Source organism: Arvicanthis niloticus, chromosome 15, assembly GCF_011762505.2.
Source record: "Arvicanthis niloticus isolate mArvNil1 chromosome 15, mArvNil1.pat.X, whole genome shotgun sequence".
Classification (NCBI taxonomy): Eukaryota; Metazoa; Chordata; class Mammalia; order Rodentia; family Muridae; genus Arvicanthis; species Arvicanthis niloticus.
Genome location: NC_047672.1, coordinates 26,073,905 through 26,091,695, shown reverse-complemented (window position 1 = coordinate 26,091,695; position 17,791 = coordinate 26,073,905). Strand labels below are relative to the sequence as shown.

Sequence of the window (17,791 nt, the reverse complement as noted above, 5' to 3'; positions counted from 1 at the left end):
TGTGAGCTAATATCAAGTAAAGAGAAGCTGGAAAGAGGACATGAAGGAGATAATACTTGGGGCCTGAGAAAAGGGGGAAAACTTGAATGGAACAAAGATGTAGGAAGATCAAGTGAGGCCCTCGAAGACAAATTGTATTTCTATGTCCTGCTGGAACTGTGTCAACTGGTGAAGGCAAGGTGACCAGAAACAGTGGCATTCTCAGCCAATGAGGACCCAGATTCCTCATCAGGAATTTGCAGGGGATGCCAACAGGAAATGACATCCAAATGAGAATGCCCAGCCTCAGGCTCACTGCCTATCAGAACCACCTCAGTCTCTGGGCTTGCTGGCAGGAAGCCCAAATCCTTCCCTCTATGAGATGGACCAAGTCCTCAGCAGACAGTGTCAGCCAGATGAGAAAGCCAGATGCTTCCCTTGGGCTACCATAAGCCTCCCTTAACTCCCCTCCTACCACTGGGACCAGGCATCTCTCCTTAGAAACTGACCAGATGGAAAATCTGAGTAGCAGCAGCGTAACCCCCAACGCGTTTTACAGTCCTATTGTATAAGCAGAACATCTCAGGACCCCTTGGCAAAAAGTAGTTTCTACCTACTGGTTTTTTTTTTAACAGAATTGTTGCAAAAAACTAACAAAATCTGCATTTGCCAGAAAAGGAAAAGTAGCCAAAATGGCAACATTTATTCTGCACAACCCAGGGTCAGCCTTCAACCTGGGAACCCCGTTCCACCAAACATCCTGCTCCCTGGTGTCTTCACAAAAAGCCTGTGCAACGTGAGTACTGAGCTTTAATGGAGTACTGATTATTTTGTCCTTTATACTGCAAAAGTCCACAGAGAATTCCCAGGGGTATAATTTGTGTAGAACCTTACAGGTTCATATAGCTTCAGAACAGTCCTACATCCAGGCATGCCGGCAAAAAGGAGCAAGGTTTCTCAGAATGGCACCCAACCCTGAGAGACAAGTCTTCAGTTCTGTGCCAGCCATGGTTCTGAACACTCGTTCAGCCTTGATCAGTCTGGAAGCAGCGGCTGTCATAGAAAAACAATTTGCTGAACTAAAAGAACATTCCTCACCTCAATCACAACTTTTTTCGATTCAGCCATAGTGCTGGAGACCAGGGCCTCCTGACTGGCTCCTTAAGCTCAGAAGGCTTTATTTATATAAGCCTCAAGAGGAAGCCCAAAGCTTTAGTAATTCAGGATCTGCTGAGCAAGTCCACATCCACCCTATTCAAGGGTTTCATTATTCTGTTGACTGTCTTCCTGAGCCTTGAGCCTTCAAGTCCCAGAAGTCTTCACGGCTAGCCAAATTGAAAAAAATATATATATAGCTCTTCACGCTCACAAGACACATCTGAGAAAGAAAAGTCCCAGCCTTGGCAAAGTTGGACATTTTTTTGTTTTGAAGGTGAGCATGTTAAAAGTTTGCTAAAAAAAAAAAAAAAAAAAAAAAAAAAAAGAGCTTTCGTGATCTGCTATGTCGGTCGCTAGCTAAATCCCACCTTAAATCCATGAGCCTGATTCCAGAAGACACCGGCAGCTCCGGTTAAACATCGGCTGCATAGGGACTCAGCAGTTTCTAGAACCCTATCATTCTCTCCCAACCTTTTAATCAGATACTTCTCTTTAAGTCAGGATTTTTCAACCTATAGCGTAGAGGGTTTTGGAGTCGGGCAGATCTGGATTTGCATCCACGTTACATTACTAGTTAGCTGTGAGGCCCAAATCCCACAACATTCTCCAGTGCATCGAGCCTCAGTTTTCTTATATATAAAACAAAACTAAAAGGAGGAAATGACCTTAAATAGCAAGATGGCTCAGCAGGTAAAGGGACTTAACTGCACAAACCTGAGGACCGGTGTTCAAGCCCTGGGACCCATGGTGAACAAATAGACAAAGAAGGGGCACTCTCACTGGGTCACAAAAGAGGGGAAACAGCCCAATTTTAGTAAAGCGCTCGACGCACTTTTAGTACGGTCCCAGCATAATTTGGGGGAACCCTTGTAAAAATAAAGTTCTAGAGCTCCTACCCCAAAATGACTGAGGTTTTTAAGATGGTGACAGCACTGGAGAGAAACCTCAGGCCAGAAGGAGCTTGCCAGGCAAGCCCAAGGACTGAAGTTCAAACCCTAGAGCCATAATTAACAAAACAAAAACAAACACAAAACAAAACAAGAACAGGCCTGCGGTCTCCAGTTTGTAATCCCAGCACTGGGGAGGTAGAGAAGGGTAGATCTCTGGGGTTCATTGACCATTCACCCTAGCCTACATGACAAGTTCCAGGCTATTGAGAGACCCTGTCTCAAACAAGAAGAAAGGACAAGGATGGTACCTGGGGAATAACACCCAAGATAGTACTTTGGCTTCCACGGGCACAAAGGCACACATGTATAGTAGATAGTCAAAAGATGGTAAAAAGAGAACATCCAGCCAAGGGTGGGGCCTGGGAGACTGCACAAAGGCACAGGCACACAAAGAAAGAAGCCCTTCCTTTGAAGTGCAGGCTGTAGCTATGATCATTTCTTAGCACTTTTCCCAAAGACAATCTCCCCTCTGCTCCCCACCCCCACATTCTCCTCTCAACACACTCAACTTAGAAAATGTGCCTGGGTCATTCCAAAACCAGGCACCAGCATCTTGGAAGTCGCCCATATTTATAAAGAAAAGGATTCACCGAGACAGGGTAACCTAACACAGATGATGTTACAGACATAGATCACGTCTGAGGTACCCTACAGACAACCTGTGCCCAGGCTTTTCCTCCGGCTAATGCTCCCCTCTTTCAAACGCTCCTGCAGATACCCTGCTCCTCAGTTCCATCCTAGCCTCTGTCCTTGAGGTCTCTACCCTGGGGTAGACAGACACCAAGGATGACGCTGGTCTGCTATTACTTCGTTCTTCCTCTGCATTTAAAATGTCGACCATTCTGTATGGCTTGTCTCTCTTTTACGTTTGTCATCTCTTATTTATTTTCTTCCTACATACATGTAAAAAAATGTAAACGACTCAGAGTCACGCGTTTTGGTCTATTTTTGTTCATTATGGATCCCAAGTGTGTGGAAGAGTGTTTGGCACATGGAAGTTACTCAATAAATATGAAGTGAAAGGATATCTTTGAATGAAGACATAATTAAAAAAGTGGTCCACATGGAGACTCAGCCTTGCACCATCACAGACAAACTGCACTAGCAGCTCCACAACGTAGACATCTTGAATTCAAGCGCTAGCTGGGAAAAGTATCAATCTTTTCTAAACTTGCCCCAGTTCAGAGGCATATGATCCAGCCATCTACGCATCTTTCACTAGTAATCCATATACACATACTAATAACTGGCGGCCACCATGAGAGGCATGTATAAGTGAGCTGTTCAGAAGGGAGACACTTATCTGGAGACCCTATAATACTTGTTGAAAAGCAGAGGATTGTCAGGAAAACGACCCCACATCACTGCCTTACACAGGAAACCTAAGTTGTTAGTATCAAAAGGAATGCAAGGTCTCCAGCCCTGAAGCTGTAAAGCCGGTAATTGGAGCCAAGCCAAGCCTTTGTGCTACAGTTCCTGACAGTCCCAGGTAGGGACTCATCTCAAAGCCCAGCCTGGGATCTCTCAAGATCCAGCAATGTGGCTGTCTGCACATTTTATCCCGCCCACTGAAAGAGGCCTGACGTTGTGGCCTTGCGGCTGCTGTGTAAGACATTTTAGAGAGAGCTGTTGCTGAAAAACAAGGGGAGAGCTGTCTCTCCGCTCATGGCAAGCTGCAGCTCACGTCAGTACAAACATCTGGAGCCCCCAAGTTAAAAACAGCTATGGTCTAAAATGATCAGGCTCTTTCTAAAGCACAGGAAGCACACCTAGGCTCCCAACCCGAAGATTTCTTCAGGATAGACAGTGGGCAAAGGCCGGATAATCAGGATCACACTCAACATCTGGCTTTTGCCCCAGGGCGAACCACTGTTCCCTCTCAACCCTACACATGGCTTCTTTTTTTAACCCAGACCGTCTCAGCTACCACAAATGCTTTGGTGGGAAACAGCAGGGAGGCCCCATCCCTTTTCCCAAAATACAGTCAGCCAGCAGCAAAGGCCAAAGAGGTGGGGCCTGAAGGCAGTTTTGCAAAAGTTTCAAATATCCTGGTACTGACCCCATTAACAGCACTAAGACAGAAATGCAGCCAAGCCTGTCCCTCAATCAAGTCAGTCAGGTCCCCCCCACCACCACCACACACACACACTCTCTCTCTCTCTCTCTCTCTCTCTCTCTCTCTCTCTCTCTCTCTCTCAACTTCTAAGAGTTTTGAACAAAGCCACATTACCAGCACTGGCTATCACAAACAAGATTTTTTCCTTGCAAAAAGTTGAAAGTGACGTCTTTAAATGATCCACGCTTCTGACAGCTGAGTCTCCAAAGAAGTCTCTATGGGAAGGAACTGGTAAGCTGGCCCACCTCTCCCCCCCAAAGCCTCTCTGAAACACGCAGCTGCCTCAGATTTTCCGACCTTTTCAGAGATCTTTCCCCTGAAAAGGGAGGAAGCAGTTCGAGGTTGTGCAGATGAAGCAGCCAAGTGAGGCTGCCACCTTCCAGTAGGGAGTAGGAAGGCTTTTAATACTCACGAACATTTTAAAGACAGTAACAAGAAAGTAAAGAAACTGTGTGGGGGATTAAAAAAAATATGGAAAGAAAATAATGCATTAGCTTGTCCAAATTTTGGGAGGTCTGTGTGTGTGTGCGCGCGCGCGCGTGCGTGCGTGCGTGTTTTACAAACCTTAGCATTAAAAAAAAAAATCAGTGTAACTGGGCGGAGGCATTATTCTCAAAACGCGTCCCTTCCCAGCAGTGTTGTACCGTTAGAAATAGGAAATGGAGCTGCCGATAGGAAAACACTATAAACTGCTTTGGAATACAAAGGGTCACTTACTGGAAAGAAAGTTTAAAGGCCCCAGCTGTGCACCTTCATGTGTTTATAGAAGAAAACTCCTATCCCCATACCTCTTGCTCTGGCCATGCCCCTTCCCAAACGCTGCCTCTCAGGGTCCAGCTGGTGACAAAACCCGCTTTTCTCCTTACCCCCGCCCCCCTTTGCCCGGACCACGGGTCCTCACCGTGTGGTACATGAGGGCCTCGGTCTCCCCCGGCTCTGACAGCTCACTCAGCTTGCGGTCCCACTGCAGGACTCTCTGCTCCCCGCTCTCCAGCACCTCCATGGCGGTGGGCGCCGCGCAGGGCCGAGGATGCTGAGGCAGGAGGGGACCGCGCAGAGCCGCCGCGGACCGGTGAGACGTCTCTCTCCGCGTGTGCTTGCGTGTGCGCGAGTGGAACTTGGGCACTGGAGAGCCCTGCCGAAGGCTCCGCGACCCGTGTCCTCGGAGATCTGTGAATCCCCGGAGAGGACAGGCCTGCTGGGATCGGGCGGGAGGTTGCAGGGGTTAAATCGGGCTGTGCATCCAAAAAGAATGCAAGAAGGGAGCTCTCATCCCAAGAAAGTCCTCGCGCAACAAGCCCACTCCCAACTAGGTCTCCAGACAAACTTTGAGACTCCCTTGGGTCTCTAGAGCTCTGCCCCTGGATCCAGAGGCGACCCCACCTCCTTCCAGGCCAGTGACCAATCGGACGCCCGTCTTGCCATCTATACCGTATCAAAAGTCCCTTTCTCATCCATGTCCCGCCCCCAGAGGCAGAGTCGCGCGAAGTCTCCGCCTAGACCTCGGAATGTGGGCGGAGAGGGTCTTTTACGTCACTGGGGAAAACCTCCTGCCGGAGCGTGGCAACGGACCAATAGGCTGCTTGGGTCTAGAAATGATAGACTGAAACATAGATCAATAAGCGAGGGGGACCTGGATGAGCCAACCAATCAAATAGCGACAAGAATACATTTTTATTGGAGAGGGCGTATGCGACCAGCGTCCTCCCTAAAAGTCTCTGCTTAAAGTAGTTTTGTTTCTTCAGAGAAACCAAGCAGACTGAGTCGCTCGCTGTCCCTATTTCAAACTAGTTTAGGTCGCATCCGTCTGTCTGGATTTAAAAAAAAAGAAAAAAAAGCACTATATATATGAAGATACGCACGTGCACAGACATCTGAATTATCAAGTTCTAGCACACACTCATTGCTTGCTTTTTATGTAGTTTTATGAACTTTTTAAAACAGACATTAACCAATGACACACGTTTCCAAGTTCTAAATCAGTAGGCTAATTTTTTTTAATCCATAGGGTTTTGCTGTTTTGTTCTATTTTTGAGACAGAGTCGTCTGTAGCCCAGGCTCTCCTCAACCTCACTGTGCAGCTGAGGCTGGCCTTTAACTCCTGATCTCTCTGCCTCACATCCAGAGAGCTGGGAGGAATTTCAGTGTTATGCCACTAGCGCTTGGTTCACAGATCTTTTGTTCCCAACGGAGTGTCAGGTAAAAAAATGAGAGGATGGGCAGGTGGATACTATTTCAGATACTGGTCAGGGAGGTGACATTTGAGTGCCATATGGATGAAGCAGGACTTAGGGGAAAGCAAGTGTTTTAATGGCTGGAAGATGCACTCCAAGGTGTGTGGTGGGAAAGAGTACTAAGCCTTGACTCCCTTAGAGAAGAAAGGGCCTGTTCTATAGAATTTTTCCCCAGCATGATTTTTCTTCTTCCCTTCTGAGGTTCCCCTGAATGGAAACAGCCTTAGTTGGCTATAGTTTAGCCATTTTACATACAAGGGAAATGCTGTGGTTCTAGGTGGTCCTAAAAAGGGGACAGTCGGGTATCAGGTCTATAGAATGTTTTGTCTTCTTTAAAGCAAGGCTTTGTTGAGTGAAGACATTCAAAAGTCTCAGAACTTTACACTGTCTTTAAGCAACATTTTGTTTTCGTGTAAATGAGTCTGTTTGTCTAGCCTAGGATCTTTTGAGAGTATTTTAATATTTAGACACAGACCTTTCTTTCTTTTATTTTTATTTTATCTATCTATCTATCTATTATCCATCCATCCATTCATCCATCCATCTATCCATCCATCTATGTTTAAGACAGGGTTTCTCAGTGTAGCCCTGGATGTTCTAGAACTCACTCTGTAGACCAGGCTGGCCTTAAACTCTCCGCCTGCCTCTGCCTCCCAAGTGCTGGGATTAAAGGTGAGCACCACCACTGCCCAACCACACATTTCTTATACAATATAGTTTTCTCAACTTTCCCATAAGCCTTTGGTCTTTCTTTTCTGACCTGTTAGTCTCCTTCACTGCATCTCTTTTGTAAGTCACTCTTTGAGCATTTAAAGCCCTATTTCTAACACAGAATTTATCGTGAGCCAGTAAAGTTAAAAATATACATTCTCCTTAACATAAGGGCACAAGCATTTCTCTGCCCAACATAGCTGCATCTGACAAAGACTGATTCTAGTAATGCCCCAGTGGTAGGCAGCTTCCACAATGGCCTCCAGGTGTCAGCACCTTTGGGAATATCCCTCCTCTCCAGTGTGGGCAAAAATTAAAAGACAATAAAAAGATTCTGACTCTGACCCTCTTGCTCTCTCCTCCTCTCTCTTGCCTGTTCACTCCAAGGAAAGCCAGCCACCATGTTATAATCTTCCCTGTGGAGAGACAGATACATCCGAAGAACAGAAGAAAAGTGCTCAGTTACCAGTCCATGATCAATTGAGTTGGCTGATAGCCATGGAAGAAAATTCTCCCCCATGTGGCCCTTCAGTTGGCTACAACTTGTAAGAGAACCCGAGTCATAGATTGCAGCTGAGCTATACAGATTCCTGACCCACAGGTTCTAAATGGCCTTAAGTCACCAAGTCTTTCCTTTGTTAAGTAAGGAGGAAGACCATCCACACCCTGAGGTTTGAGTAACTTTAGGTGAGCCTAAAGATGCTAGCATGTTCTATGGATTTCTTCAGCCTCCTCTGTCTCACGCACAGTTTCCCCTAATAACTGCACACAAGACTCCTTGCTAGTACATCCTCCTGTTTCCCATCTTGAATACTGAAGTCATCCAATCCCTTTCCCTGTCACTCTTAAGGCTTGGTAGCGTAGTTCACTGTTTCTCCAGCATCTGGGCATCCTGTGGAAAATTGCTGCACTTGTCCCTTCTCTATTATCCACTGTGTGGCTAGACACCAGGCTTCCTCAAACCAAATTCAGACACACATGATAAACCACGTGATGATACTCTCCTGACTTCCCCGGATATTATTTCTTTTCCCATGCCAGCCTCTTTACAAGTTTGCCCTCCATGCTTGCTTTCCCCTCATCTCTGTCATTATCATTTCTGGAATTGACACTTGACAGATCCTCACATTGTAAAAACAGAATCCGCCTTCTATATTTACCTGGCCCCATTTCATTGGCACACTTTGTGTTTGATTAGCCAGCAAATGTTAATTCATTGAATTTCCCTTTTTCTTTTTTTTGTTATTTATTTATTAATTTTATGCATATGGGTACACTGCCGCTGTCTTCAGACACACAAGAAGAGGGCATCAGATCCCATTACACATGGTTGTGAGCCACAATGTGGTCGCTGGGGATTGAACTCAGGACCTTTGAAAGAGTGGTAAGTGCTCTTAACCTCTGAGCCATCTCTTCAGCCCATGAATTTCTCTTTTTTAGTCCAAGATTTTTAGTTTCTCCAAAGGAGCTGGTTAAATATCTATAAAATGCCAGACAGCATTTTATGCACATTTATCTGGGTATAAAAATTCCCCTGTTGAAGTAAATTTGGTCTATCTATCAATCACCTGTTTCTGGACTCATACTTACAGAGAAAAAAAAAAAAAAAGATCATGTTCAGTCTGATCTACCCACCCAGCCTTCTCGTTGGCTCCTTCTCTTTGGTTGGAGTTTCTCCCTCCAGTTCTTCAGGAAGGGTATGGAATTATATAATCATGTTTAAATAATTTGGTCTAGATAGTCACAAACTAGAGACAGTTACCGAGAGGAAAGTAAGCCAAACCAAGTCAATGTGAAAATGCCACGCAGAGTGTAAAACGCCACACCCCGATCCCACTTATGAGCACGTCTCCTCTCGTTCCTCCCGGGCACTTTCCCTTCCTGGTTTAGCAAACTCCATCTCCTCTTCCAACACTGTTTTCATGAATTCTGACCAGGACTGGCTTTGCACTTGAGTACCCCTGCTTCCTGTCATCTTTTGAGAATCTCCTTTCTATGTTAGCACCACTCTTTGGAAGGGGAGTAAATTTTGACTAGATTTGTCTTGCCCTTCTTTCATTCTTTCTGCTTCAACACTCTTGGGTGTTTGTTTGTGTTTGTTTTGTCTCATTGATACAGTCCTTCTAAGTCACCCATGCTGGTCTCAGATGATCCTCCTGAGCACCTGGGTCTATGGGCCCAGGCCACAACATCCAGCATCTGACACCTGTCAGTGAGACACATTTCCCAGCCTTGAAAAGCTAATAATTGAGGAATTATTATAATTATGACAATGTAATCACCAATGAGCTCTCCCCACTCCGCTTTTTAGTTTTTACTCTTTTGTGCACACAGAGGCACGATGTCTGGGAGAAACTGCAGCTTTTCCCTAAGAGATCTGAGACATTTGCGTAACCCACACGAGAACGGAAGGGGTACGTGGTCACTGAGGACTCAGCTGTCACATAGAGTTGAGCATGAGCCCTACTTTAAAGGCTGTGCTGGTTTTAGTAAAGAACCAGGAACGGTATCCGGGAGTAGTAAATGAGTTTAAAGGAATGGGGTGTGTGTGTGTGTGTGTGTGTGTGTGTGTGTGTGTGTGTGTGTGTGTGCTTTACTTGGAACTCGTGTGATAAAGTTGATGGGGACCAGGAAGGTGGGGTAAGAACATGTGCTGTTAAATGACTGGTTGGAGTTTCTCCCTCCAGGTCTTCAAGAAGGGATATAGAAAGCTGCTGCTGCCTTCTAAAGTGCTCTCTTTGAGGAAGGGCTAAAAAGCATGCACGCCTCGGCCTTGGTGGAGATTGGTGGTGGAGAAAAAATAGCAGAGGGCTCTTGAGTGCAGCCTCTCTGCCTGTAGCAGAGAAGAAAGTCCATATCTCTCAGTTTCTGAACATTAGACTATGAAAGTCCGGAGCACAGGGCGCCCTTTGAAAATGTAATAGAGATCTGTACAGAGACCTCCGCTTGACAAGTCTTGTCTTCATATGAAGACAATTGGGACAGCAGAGACAGACCTGGAGGAGAGAGCTGCAAACTCACACATTGTCCTGTTTTACCCCAACTACTAACCTTATGACATATGTAACCTTGGGCATCACAGTGTGGAATGCCACTCATAGGGATTCACCCGTGAGATAGAACTCTGAATAAATTGGCTAATTGGTTTTATAATTTTTAATTGTGTTATTTTAGAGACAGGCTTTCACATAGCCCAGGCTGGCCTTGAACTCACTATGTGGCCAGTGTATCCTTAAACTCCTGACCCTTCTGTTGACACATCCCAAATGCTGTAGTTATAGGCACATTTTAGAGATGGTGATGTCCACTCTAATCCCAACATTCAGGAGGCTAAAACTAGCCTGGGCTACATAGCAGATTCCAGGCTAGGCTGGGTTACATAATAAGATTTTGTCTTAAAAAACAAAAAAAAAATTTTTTTTTGAAAAATCAAGCCCCTACCTTACCACATATATTCTAACTATTTAGGTGAGCTAAGAATATAAATGTCAAACAAAGCAAAACCGTGCAAGGAAACTAAATACAAAATATTTATAATTTTGATGTGGCCAGGGCATGGGCATAATTGAGAGCATGAGAAACATATAGCTTAGGCTAAATTTATATGTGTGCACACATTGAATAGTAAACAAAAACGGAAGTGAGATTGTCTAAAGGACTGTATAGTTACTTTTCTATTGCTCTGATAGGACACCATTGCCAAGGCTATTTAGAAGAAATGGATTGTTTGGCTTGCAGCTACAAAGGGGGGAGGGGAAGAGAGAGAGAGAGAGAGAGAGAGAGAGAGAGAGAGGCTCTATCATGGTAGAGAGGTGTGTCGATAGACAGCTAGGGATAGCTGATGTGCTGTGGGAACAGCTGAGAGCTCACGTCTTGAAACCATTGGCAGGAAGCAGAAAGATCAAACCGAGAATGACAAAGGGCTTCCAAATGTCAAGGCCACCCCCAGTGACACAATTCTCCAGCAAAACCATACCCCCTAGACCTACCCAAACAGTGTGACCAGCTGGGGACCAAGCATTGAAATGCCAGAGACTTTAATGGGCATCTCATTCAAACTACCGCAAGAAAGAAGAGTGAGAAAAGGGAGGGGAGATGAGGTAGAGGGTCGACAGGCTCAGCGTGTACTATGTAGTTGTAAGAAAAAGAATTAATTTTAAAAAGAGGCCGCTGTTCATAGTGTCACAAGGAACAAAGGCTCCTTGAAGGAAGAAGGAAAGCACAATCCAGGTCTAAGCAAACGCCTGAGAAGGCCTTCATTTTAGTCAACTCTACAACACTGCCACCCTGTGGTTGTAAGAGAACAATGCATCTAGTTAACCCAAATGGTCTCCTTGAAACCCAAGTCTCACCTTTGTTTTAACAGCTAACTCCCAGGTGAAGATGCAGAACCTTCCGTCAAAGAATGTCCTTATGGTATTACCCATTCAGTACTCCCCTGGAGGCCATTGACATTCTGACATCCATAGGCTAGACTCGCCAGATTCTTTTTTTTTTTTTTTTAACATAACATGAATGGGATTCCCATTGAGTATTACGATATATCTCATTACATGCATGGTTGATTCTCATTATTCACAGTAACTGTGACCTATAAAGTCACAACAAACACAGAAAGGAACACTATTGAACCATTGCTTCTGAGGTAAAGTTAGGTTTGTTCCTGTATCTGATGACAACAGCCTCATCACCTGATCAATTTGCATTTAAAAAAAAAGAGAAAGCAAACCAGTATGTGTATTTCTGTATGAGTGTGTGTGAGTGTGTATATGTAAGTGTGTGTGTATGAATGTATGTGACTCTGTGTGTGTGTGTAAGCTTATGGATACATACAAGTCAACACAGCTATAATTGGTGTGTTCTTGTTATTTAATAATTTTCTTATCATAGCCTTCTTCCAGTGGGCACTACATGGCTCTCAGTGTTCTGCTTGGAGATCATTCTAAACAGCAAAATGGCCAACAAAGCTGGGCAGTGGTGGTGCACGCCTTTAATCCCAGCACTTGGGAGGCAGAGGCAGGTGAATTTCTGAGTTTAAGGCCAGCCTGGTCTACAGAGTGAGTTCCAGGACAGCCAGGGCTACACAGAGAAACCCTGTCTTGAAAAACAAAAACAAAAAAAATGGCCAACAAAAAGCACAAAATGTGAGGAATTTGGCATTTGGAGGGAGAAGATAACACAGGGCTTCTGTCGCCTTCATTGGAACTGCATGCAACCGGTGACTACAAATGTTTGTCCGTCCACGAATGTCCATGAATCACAGAAACACCATGGACACTCACTTTACAGTTACAAACACTATTCATCCTTCTTGTAACTGAGTACTTTATACATACATGAGTCCTTGTCAAATAAGTACATACATTGTGGGTGCAATGATTGTCTACCTGCAAGTGGCTTGTCTTTTCACCTTCTTACTTGTAAATTTTTAAAAATTGATATCAATTCTAAGCTGTCAAATATTCATCTAGGGTTATTGATTTTTGGCTTCCTAAGAAATCTTTGCTTATCCCTAGGTATTGAAATCCCTGTCCTGCTTCTGTTAGATAAAAGCTTTACATCTTTGCCTATCACATTTCTGTCTATGTCCATGTCAACTTTCATTTTTCTGCATAATATGCATTGAGTTAGAAATGATTATTTTTGGCACAGCTATCCAAATGCTCTAGTGACCGAAGACCGCCCCCATGAAGTGATGGACGCTGACATGTCAGCTTGATTGACACTGATGTGTTGAGTTGGCAAGGTCTCATGACCACAAATTTGCTCATTATGTCTGAGAAAAGGATATTTTAAGAAGAAATTAATATTTAAGTCAGTGCACTCAGAAGACAGTGTATCAAGCTGCCAAGTGTACATGTACCTCATACAATCAATCAAAGGCTTCAAGGAAAATGACTAAGATCCCTCAGTATAATGGGAGCCTGCTAGTGTTCTCAGACTCCAGCCTCAGCATCAGCTCCTCTGCATGTCTCCAACCTGCAGGCTACCAAAGAGCTTAACTCAACTGGCTCATCTTCCAGCTCTGTCTTATCCACTCATTTATCTGCTCTTATACCCTAAGTATATTATTTTATACCTGAAATCTTAATTATTGTTTCGTAGCTTGCCTTGGAATATGGTCATGAATAACTCCTTTCTTTTTTTCGAAGATTGTTTAGGTTGTCCAGGTCCTGTGCACTTCCACAAGAACTGTATCATCATCCACATATCTAAAATTCTGATGAAAGTCTCTTTGAACTTCTAAGTAAACTTAGGGGTGATTGTCATCTTAAACATGTCTAGTTTTCCAAGTTTTAATGGGCACACGACTGCTATTTGTTGGATTTGTTTTCGATGCTCTCAGTAACATTCTGTAGTTTTCAGAGCAGAAGCTTTAAGTATCCCCACTTACATCTAAAATTGATCCCTAATGCATGTCCTGGTTAAGACATAGTATCTTTCTCGATTTCTTTTTCTGATCTGTTAGCATTAATAGACATACAAATGAGTTTGGTGTACCCGCTTTGTCCACCTACAGCCTTGCCGATCATGTATCCCTTTGTGAGTCTTTTAGGCTCTCCACGTGTTTAGCCCCGTGTGTGTGTGTGTGTGTGTGTGTGTGTGTGTGTGTGAGCAGACTTTGTTGCTTCCTTCTCTCACACCCTCTTACCATTGCTGTGACCTGAACCTTTGTGTCTCCCCAAATTCACACCTTGAAATTCTAAGTCCAGTGTGATGGTGTTTGAAGTCCCAGTCCTTCAAAGGTAATGAGGACATGGCATTTTCCCTACAGTGGAAATTGCCCCCCAGCCTGCTGGGCGATGAACAGGGGACTGGGGGACCACCTGGAAGAGAATGGGGGGGGACAAGGGACTCGAAGAACAGACAACAAGTCAAGAGGCATGATCAAGCTGTCAGATTTTTATTGTTCCCACACAGGTTATATACTCATAGAAGCAGGATATGGGGTAGGGGGTTGACGTAGGGTCTCTTTGTCTCTAGGAAGCACAGGTATTCTCAAGAACAGGATGTTGGCTGGGTGAAAAGTTCAGCAGAAAGTACAGAACAGAATGGGTTGCTAGGTATCTGTCCACAAGATCTATAGCTACCTGTTCTCAACTGGGCTACCTGTCCATAAGATCGATAGCTATTTGTTCTCAATTGAACTAGTACTTTCCCACAGAGGCCAAGACTTTGTGCCAGTAAGCATGTATGGCTGTCTAGGCAGTTAATGTTTAAGCAAGGTCACTCCCAACAGGAATAGTCCCCACAAGAACAGGAGAGAGCCTGCTGCCTCTCCCTCGCCGTCTGCAGGGGACACTAGAAGACAGCTGTCTGAAACTAGGGAGAGGATCCTCAGCAGGCATGAGATCCGGTGATCTTAGACTTGCTGTTACCAGAGCCATGAGAAATTATGCAGGCTGTTTGAGCCACCCAGTCTCTGACATCCTGTTGTAAGAGCCAAAAATGAGACAACTTAAATTTTCTCCTTGTCCTAATGCATTGACCTGTGCGTTACCAAAATGGTAAAAATAAGCATTCTTCTGTTTCCAGTCTTGGGTGAACTATGCTCAATATTTACTCTAAAAGTTGGCATTCGCTGTTGGTTTTATTTGTCTGCATTGCAGATGGAATGGTCCCTTTTGCAGTTGATGTCATTATGTAATTCAAAACCCTCCCCCCCCCAAAACCCCTCCCAGGCTGTTGTGACAGCTGACAGCTCGTGGTTGAACCTCTTTCAGGATTTGAGCTTGACCAAAGTCTTTTCATAAGTCCATACCTCCCAAGGGATAACCCTCATCCAGCGAATGGAAATATTAGAGACCCAGTTCTTGTCACTTAATTTGGAACACATCTGGACAGGTAGCAAGCCCTGTGGGATCGGGAGAAGCATTTGTTGAGATTACATAATACGTCAGTTTCTTGCTTTGCTTAACATTCCCAACTACAGTCTGCTACAGGGGATGTTCTTGCAAGCCTTTCCCAATAACCTTTCTCTGGTCAGCAAAGAAAGGCACCGAGGTCTAGGACAGCAAACTTTAAATAGGACTCAGGAGCCACATCACCTGAGTAGGATTCTAGTGGAAACATGTCCTTCTGCCTCTGCAAGTTCAACCAAATGAGGATCAGAAATTCCCGGTAGTAGTCAGTCTCACTCAACTGGGGGCTCTGCCTTCCTGGTTTTAAGCATTTTACATCTTGGATTATGCTCTGCTCCTGTAATTCCTGCACTTAGGAGGCTGAGGCAGGAGTTTCAAGAGTTGAGGTCAGCCTGGAGTTATAGAAAGTGATTCTGCCAAACAGTGAAGAAGAGAGAAGAGAGAAGGGAAAGGGGAGAGGGGAGAGGGGAGAGGGGAGAGGGGAGAGGGGAGAGGGGAGAGGGGAGAGGGGAGAGGGGAGAGGGGAGAGGGGAGAGGGGAGAGGGGAGAGGGGAGAGGGGAGAGGGGAGAGGGGAGAGGGGAGAGGGGAGAGGGGAGAGGGGAGAGGGGAGAGAGGGGAGAGGGGAGGGAAACAACTCAGAAAATGGTGAGCCTGTTTTGATTCATAGATTTTTTTTTCCTTATTAATCCCCAAACGATAAAATATAGTGACTGTTTACACAGTATTTACATTATATTATGTATTATGCATAACTTAGAGGTAATTTAAGAAAGTCAGAAAAATTACAAAGGTTATGTGCAAATATTTTTTTTCTCTAAGGAACTTGGGTATCCTGAGATGTTAGGGTTTGGGGGATTTCTAGAGCAACCCCAGTGGGCAGACTTTATATGTGTAAATCTATGGAGGAATCTTTGTTCAATGCGGGTTTTCATTATGAGCAGATGTCTAATGTTTTCAAATGCTTTTTTCTCCTTCCATAGTGAGTTGTGTAAACAAATTCTTACTTTATTGGGATTGTCCTTGTATGTACTGGCTTTGTTAAAGACTAATGGAAGTACAGTAGACTGAGAATCATTGAACTGTAAGTTAAATATCTTTTATGCATGTTGGGTCCTATGCAACTATCAAAACAAATCAATGAATCAAACATTTCCTTAAATCTTAAATTTTCCTAGTTCCTGTGGTGTCCCCTGTGACCCTCCCTGGTGGCTGTTGGTCACCAGTGGGATGTGAGGAGAGTTCTGACTTTGTGAGTACAGACCAATGGATACACTTCCAGGATCAGCTTCAGTGAGGCAGCTCAACTTTTTTCAGGGTGAACAGGAGCTATATATATCTTGGGGAACAGGCTAGGGATTTGCAGGATGAATACACATTATTGGCTATGGTGGGAATGCTTCATTTACATGGAGAGGAATTCCAAAAATCTTCCTCAGAAGTTCTTATAGGGAAAGAGGAAGTTGAGCCTGTAATCTGGCCATAAGCTACATGACTTTCCTCAGAGGATTTTAGGGGTCACAGGTAAGAAGGGTTGTTGATTGGTCAAAACACAGAATCTAATTATCATGAGGCGAGAAGGGTTGAGCTGAGTGGGACTTAAGTGCTGAATCATGCAGTACTTGCAGGAAGCTCTGTGCAGGGCCATCCTCTAGATAAGGTCAGGTACCTATGCTTAGAGATATGCTCCAGACAAGATCAGGCAGAGAAGAGGAAGTCCCACTGAGAAATGAAGTCCTCCATTTTGCACCAAACTCAGAGAGCTTCTCCAGACAAAGCAGACTGCAGCCTTATCAGCAGGGTCTTCCAACAGTCTTCTATGCTTCCTTCATTCTGTGGGTGACTTCAATACCTGACTCTTGCCAAGAGACAGACAAAAAATAAACAGAGAAATATTGGAACTAATAAACATTATAAACCAAATGGACCTACCAGATATTTATAGAATGTTTCATCCAAACACAAACGAATATTCCTTCTTCTCAGCCTCTCACTGAACTTATCCAACATTGGCCACATATTCAGACTTAAAGCAAGTCTCAATAGCTACAAACCCTTTGATCTAAAGTGATGACCTGCCTCCAAGATACACAATGGTGACTCAAAGGTTGTGGGAGTAACCAACTAATATCTGATTGGATTAAGGCCCACTTCATGAGGTAGATCCCATGCCCAACACTGCTTGGGTAGCCAAGAACATCATACTAGATAGGTCAGAGACCTAGAGGAAAACCAAATACTGCTCAGCTAAAGAAGTGTTTTTCAACCTGTGGGTCATGGCCCTTTGGGGGGGGGTCAAATGACCCTTTTATAGGGGTCACATATCAGGTATCCTGCATATCGGATATTTAGATTTCATTTCATTACAGTAGCAAAATTACAGTTATGAAATAGCAACAAAAATAATTTTATGGTCACCACAGCATGAGGAACTGTATTAAAGGGTCACAATGTAACACTCTGGTGAGTCTTAGCTACCAGATCCCCCTGGGTGAATCACTTGGAGATGGAGATTGATGCAAAAGCAAGAGGAGTTAATTGTTCCAGCATGCTGGGGTCATCCTGCATCCAAAAGGAGAGACAACTCAGGGCAGCTTGTTCTGAAAACTTTTATACAGTTTCCAGGGGCAGAATAGAGAAACAGCATCTAGGCATAATATGATTAGCAGAACAGTGTGGCTTTTAAACTGATTCATCCTTAGGGGATGAGGTGGCAAGAGCGTTCCTTGTCTGCAGGGGCCGATGGTCTGCCTGCCCTGAGGAATATGTCTACTTGATCTGAG

General features: G+C 44.5%; 1 protein-coding gene and 1 long non-coding RNA gene across 23 annotated transcripts in view; both read right to left on the bottom strand.

The window, feature by feature from the left end:
- The window catches only part of Creb3l2 (cAMP responsive element binding protein 3 like 2), a 119,165-nt gene extending 113,623 nt beyond the window's left edge, over window positions 1–5,542 (bottom strand). Inside the window, exon 1 of one of the 2 annotated variants that reach the window (XM_034519017.2) lies at window positions 5,105–5,542. In XM_034519017.2, the coding sequence (XP_034374908.1) occupies window positions 5,105–5,206 (102 nt within the window). In that variant the 5' untranslated portion in view covers window positions 5,207–5,542. The remainder of the gene's footprint in view (window positions 1–5,104) is intronic. The other variant, XM_034519020.2, reaches the window with a different exon arrangement.
- An 8,489-nt stretch (window positions 5,543–14,031) lies between these two features.
- The window catches only part of LOC143434532 (uncharacterized), a 31,318-nt gene continuing 27,558 nt past the window's right edge, over window positions 14,032–17,791 (bottom strand). For all 21 annotated transcript variants that reach the window (XR_013104074.1, XR_013104066.1, XR_013104069.1 and 18 more), the window contains 2 exons: window positions 16,678–16,866; window positions 14,032–15,003 (listed from right to left, as the gene is read on the bottom strand). This is a non-coding gene — a long non-coding RNA (uncharacterized LOC143434532). The remainder of the gene's footprint in view (window positions 15,004–16,677; window positions 16,867–17,791) is intronic.